This window comes from Brassica oleracea, chromosome C4 (assembly GCF_000695525.1).
Source record: "Brassica oleracea var. oleracea cultivar TO1000 chromosome C4, BOL, whole genome shotgun sequence".
NCBI classification, from domain to species: domain Eukaryota; kingdom Viridiplantae; phylum Streptophyta; class Magnoliopsida; order Brassicales; family Brassicaceae; genus Brassica; species Brassica oleracea.
Genome location: NC_027751.1, coordinates 48,044,446 through 48,049,046, shown reverse-complemented (window position 1 = coordinate 48,049,046; position 4,601 = coordinate 48,044,446). Strand labels below are relative to the sequence as shown.

At 36.3% G+C, this 4,601-nt stretch overlaps 1 protein-coding gene across 1 annotated transcript in view; it reads left to right on the top strand.

Annotated features, from left to right (window-relative positions):
• Positions 1–4,308, top strand: part of LOC106339092 (non-classical arabinogalactan protein 30-like) — a gene marked incomplete at its 5' end in the record, with an annotated part of 15,888 nt that extends 11,580 nt beyond the window's left edge. Inside the window, one exon of the mRNA XM_013777910.1 lies at positions 4,055–4,308. Coding sequence (XP_013633364.1) covers positions 4,055–4,308 — 254 coding nt within the window. The remainder of the gene's footprint in view (positions 1–4,054) is intronic.
• Between the last annotated feature and the right edge of the window lie 293 nt (positions 4,309–4,601).

Sequence of the window (4,601 nt, the reverse complement as noted above, 5' to 3'; positions counted from 1 at the left end):
CTTCTCTCTTGCTCTGTTCTCCGTAATCTCCACACAGAGACATAGTTGTTCGATTTTATTTAGGCTTAGAAAACCTTGCAATTATCGAGTATTGGACACGTAAACAGGTGGAGTGTCATGCGCCATTGTTTTCAATGCTTTATTCGAGAACATGTAGCTAAGCTGAATATGATCCCTCAAAGCATTCAATCTGTAATCATCGAGAACAGTCTTTGGAAATCTTCATGTGTTGTTTTCTCATCTAAATGAAGAACTCTACACCCTCTTCTGTCGACGTTGAATACATATATGTTTTTCTTAATCCAGTTACAGGAAACAATAACTACCGGATCCATAACCAACTGAGAAAGATGAAAATGATAGATAAATAACATGCAGGAGAACATGAACAGTCTCATAAACCAAGTTGTAAATTTCGTTCGTTAGTGATGACATGGCAAATCCGAGTTGATCACATGGCGGATTCCTTGCTCGTATCTTGGATTTTTTTACAAAACTCAGCCAAGAAGTTAGCATTATCTCAGCCTTAAAGTAACAATAACTCAGCCATCTCACATTTAAATAACTCAGTCATGTCGTATTTAAATAACACTGCCAATTAACGATAACTCAGTCATTATGAATTTAGAACTCAGCCGTAATTGTAGAGAACCCAACCATAAACAGAAATCAGCCGTAATTAAAAGACACCTCAGCCATAAAGTAAGACATAACCCAGCCGTAATAATGTCTTAGAAAAGTACATTAAAAAAAGATAAGATTCTATACAATACATCTTCACCACTCCCTTGTGTCCCTAATCACGCTCATCGGTTCAAACTCACGGAAGAAGAGCCCCACCTCTTTGATCCAGAAACAGCGGTTACACATTTTGTCACCCTTAATGTTTTCAATGAACCACAAGACCCAATCTCGCTTCAAAACAGGAACACATTGGCAACTATAGAACAAAGGAACAATGGATGAAATGAACTCGTCCTCTTTGCCCGAAACTCGTCACCGTGAAGAGAACCCCATGCCCATTTTAGAGATCGAACTAGTTTCTTGATCCTATCAACTGATTCCCTTGTAAAACGAGAAAAATACTCCTCATCACCCCAAAATTTTTTTCTAGTCATTGCGTAGGTATACACAGCACGCTCATATCCTTCATCCGCTGCAAGCTTCATGAAAGCAAGTCCTTCTTCTTGAAGGTTAAATGTGAAGAAAAACTGTATACCCTTCATATAAATCATGCTTGGATTTCTCTCTGCGTAGCAAGTTTTCAACAACTCAGCGGGCATATTGAGTCCACATAGAACGGATAATACATTGTAAAAATGGCATACACTACGCCGATCTGCTAACGCGTTGATCAACTTGCACGATGCTCTGAGGCCATAGAGATCTTGGAAGGAGTTACCGGCCACACATTCAACCACTAACGCCTGAATCTCTTCATGCAATTCAAGAATCGGGAAATAATCCATTAATGTAACGTTAATATAACTGAGTAATGATGGTTGATATAACTCAGCCATGTTGGTTAATATAACATCGAGGCCTTCATAAAGATCGAGACGGTAATACTTTATTATTTAACTCAGAATATAACTCAGCCGTTAATATTAATGGGACGTCTGAGTGTGGAAAATACGTCAAAAGTGTAGAAAATACGGCTAAGAACTAATATCGAGGCCTTTTATTACTTTAGTATTTAAAAACTGATTTAAACATTTAATGAGACATTTCGTCTTTCTTGATTTGACCGTGTTGATAATAAATTATGGCGCATCAGAAGTGTGGAAAATACGGCTCAAAACTAATATCAAGACCTTTATAACATCGAGACGATAATACTTTATTATTTTCAATGTTTGATAAGACTTTGCATTAACGATAACTCAGATATAAATTAACGATAACTCAGTCGTGAATTAAACGATAACTCTAACATAATTAAATAATAATTCAGCCGTAAATTAACGATAACTCAGCCGTAAATTAACGATAACTCAGCCGTAAATAAAATGATAACTCCGACATAATTAAATGATAATTAAAAGACTACCTTTTTATTTCTCCCAACAACAACTAATACATCTAACACTTCACCCTAAGAAACTCGATAAGTGCTACGATCTCACTTATGTCGTTCATCATATCAGCTAAATCTGCTTTTATGTCGGCCAAATCTTGCTCCATCGTCGCCAGTTTGTTTGCCACAACTACAAACTCTTCATCATGTGCTTCATCAAGCCATTTGAAAACATGGTTTTCCCCCGAAATTGCTCCACAACGATAAAACCTTCTTCCCGGATTCCTTGCGGTATTTGACGTTAATACAACAGTAGCAGCTCCACAGTCGCACCTCCTTGGGATTCCACGCCCTAGATCCATCGAATTCTACTTCACAACACACAAAAATGATTGAAACTATACCAAGGCGAAACACACAAAATGCTCAAGTAGTATATGATCTCGGATTTGACGAAAGAGGCTTACAGTTAATCCTCTCTTCTGAAGAACCCTAATTTTCAAATTTAAGGGTTTTTGGAATGAGCCTCGCGATTTTAACTTCTGTGAGTTAACATGTCGACGTTTTCTCTTCAAACGAAACAGAGCGTTTTGATGAAGAAGATAGATTGATAGATAAAGAAGATGAAGAAAAAGATGAACACACACAAACATAGTTGTAAAGTAGTTCGTTAGCAGTGACATGGCAAATCTGAGTTGATGACATGGTGAATGACAAGGAAAATCAGTTAATCAGCCGACAAACAAATATATAACTCAGCCTACGTAAATCAGCCCTCGTGTACAATGTAAGTTAGCCGAACAGTGGATACTATTTCAGTAATTAATCTTTTGATCCGAAATCAGCTGTAATTAGGATGAAAAACCATAAATCAGCTGTATCGTCACATAAATCAGCCGTCAAACAAATGCTATTCTAGTAATTAATCTTTCGCTAATAAGTCAGCCGTAAACAAGCTGAGTTTAATGTTAGTCCATCCTATTACGGCTGATTAAATATAAACTCGGCCGTAATAACATCCAATTAGTTAGCCGTAAATTAAATAACTCAGTCAGTCGATATTCATTATCTCAGCCGTGGAAAAATAACTCAGCCGTGTCTTAACTACAACTCAGCCGAATATTCCATCAATCAAACCGCCGATGTATAAGTTAGCCGTAACTTGTGTATGTAAGTCAGCCGTTATCCCATAAATCAGCCACATTTCTGTAAATCAGTCGTACCGGGCGGCTGACTTATATTCTTAAATCAGCCTTTTTATCTTAAGTCAGCCGTGTTTGTTAATTCAGCCGACACGTAGAAATAAATCAGCCGTAACGACGTATGAAGTGATTTACCGCTGACTTAATGAAAACACGGAACCGAATTCCTACGTGGCGCCGGATTTTTACTTACGTGGCAGCGAAAAGTAATGGTATTCTTATAAATACGATTTTTCTGATAACGTAAAAAAATGGCACGCTTGGTATTTAAAAAATGTCAGTAATAAAAAAAAGATCTTTATGGTTCTAGTCAATTGTCCTAAAATATTGTATATTTAAGTAAACTTCCCTATATATATATATATATATATATATAATCTCACCAGCAAATGTTCAATTTTTTATGGTGTCTAAAGTTCACTTTTTTATTGTTAGCAAAAAAAGAAGTTCACTTTTTTAAGTTTGCGTTTCGTTCAACTGTTAACTATATATTCCAACGCAGATTAGCTCAATCGATAAAAATATATTTACCATGAAATATAGAAAAATAAATCAAAATAATGAATTAGTTAAATGGGTTTGTGACTAATAATAAATCTTGGTTAACACAATCAAATGCAATGGACACTTTTTCATATCAATAAAGGTAAATAAACTGACCCATAACGATTATGAACAAATACTATCAACTGTATTAGTTTGCATGTGTTCATATTTTTAATATATTTTTGGTTAACACGAGCTATTGCTTTGTTTTTGTATTTAGTGTCCGTTTAACAAATCCACACAGATGTTAGTTATTTACATGTATTTTGTTTCTCTTAGTTGGGTGCAGATGCGGTAGTGAGACTTTTGTGCAAAAACAAGAACGCGATATCGGAGACAAAGACGTGCAAAAATGGATACTTCCTGCTATATGCCCCTAAAACGGTGACCAACTACGCCATCAATGGTTGCCGCGCTTACCTGGTGAAGTCGCCTGACGCTGAATGCAGCAAAGTGTCAAAGCTCCACGGTGGATACTTGCGTTCCGTTCTAAAGCCGGTGGCCAAACCGGAAAATTCAACGGTCATCTTCTTCACAAGCTGAAGTACAGTCTTTTCAACGTTGGTCACTTAAAGAGCAATAGAACCATGGAGAAAACTGATTCTCCTAATCAAAACCAAGGATTCTTGCAATGATTTTGTCGTTCTCAACCAATAAATGACAAATTCATACTACAAGATACGAAATCAGTGATTGGAACAAACCAGAGATACAAAACTTTCTCTATTCTGTGAAAGCAAACGAGTTGAGTATCTGTATTATGTGAGATTAGGTGTTGGAATTTGAAATAAGTGGATTTTAATGAAAACGTTAAAATATTCCTACTAATATTAACT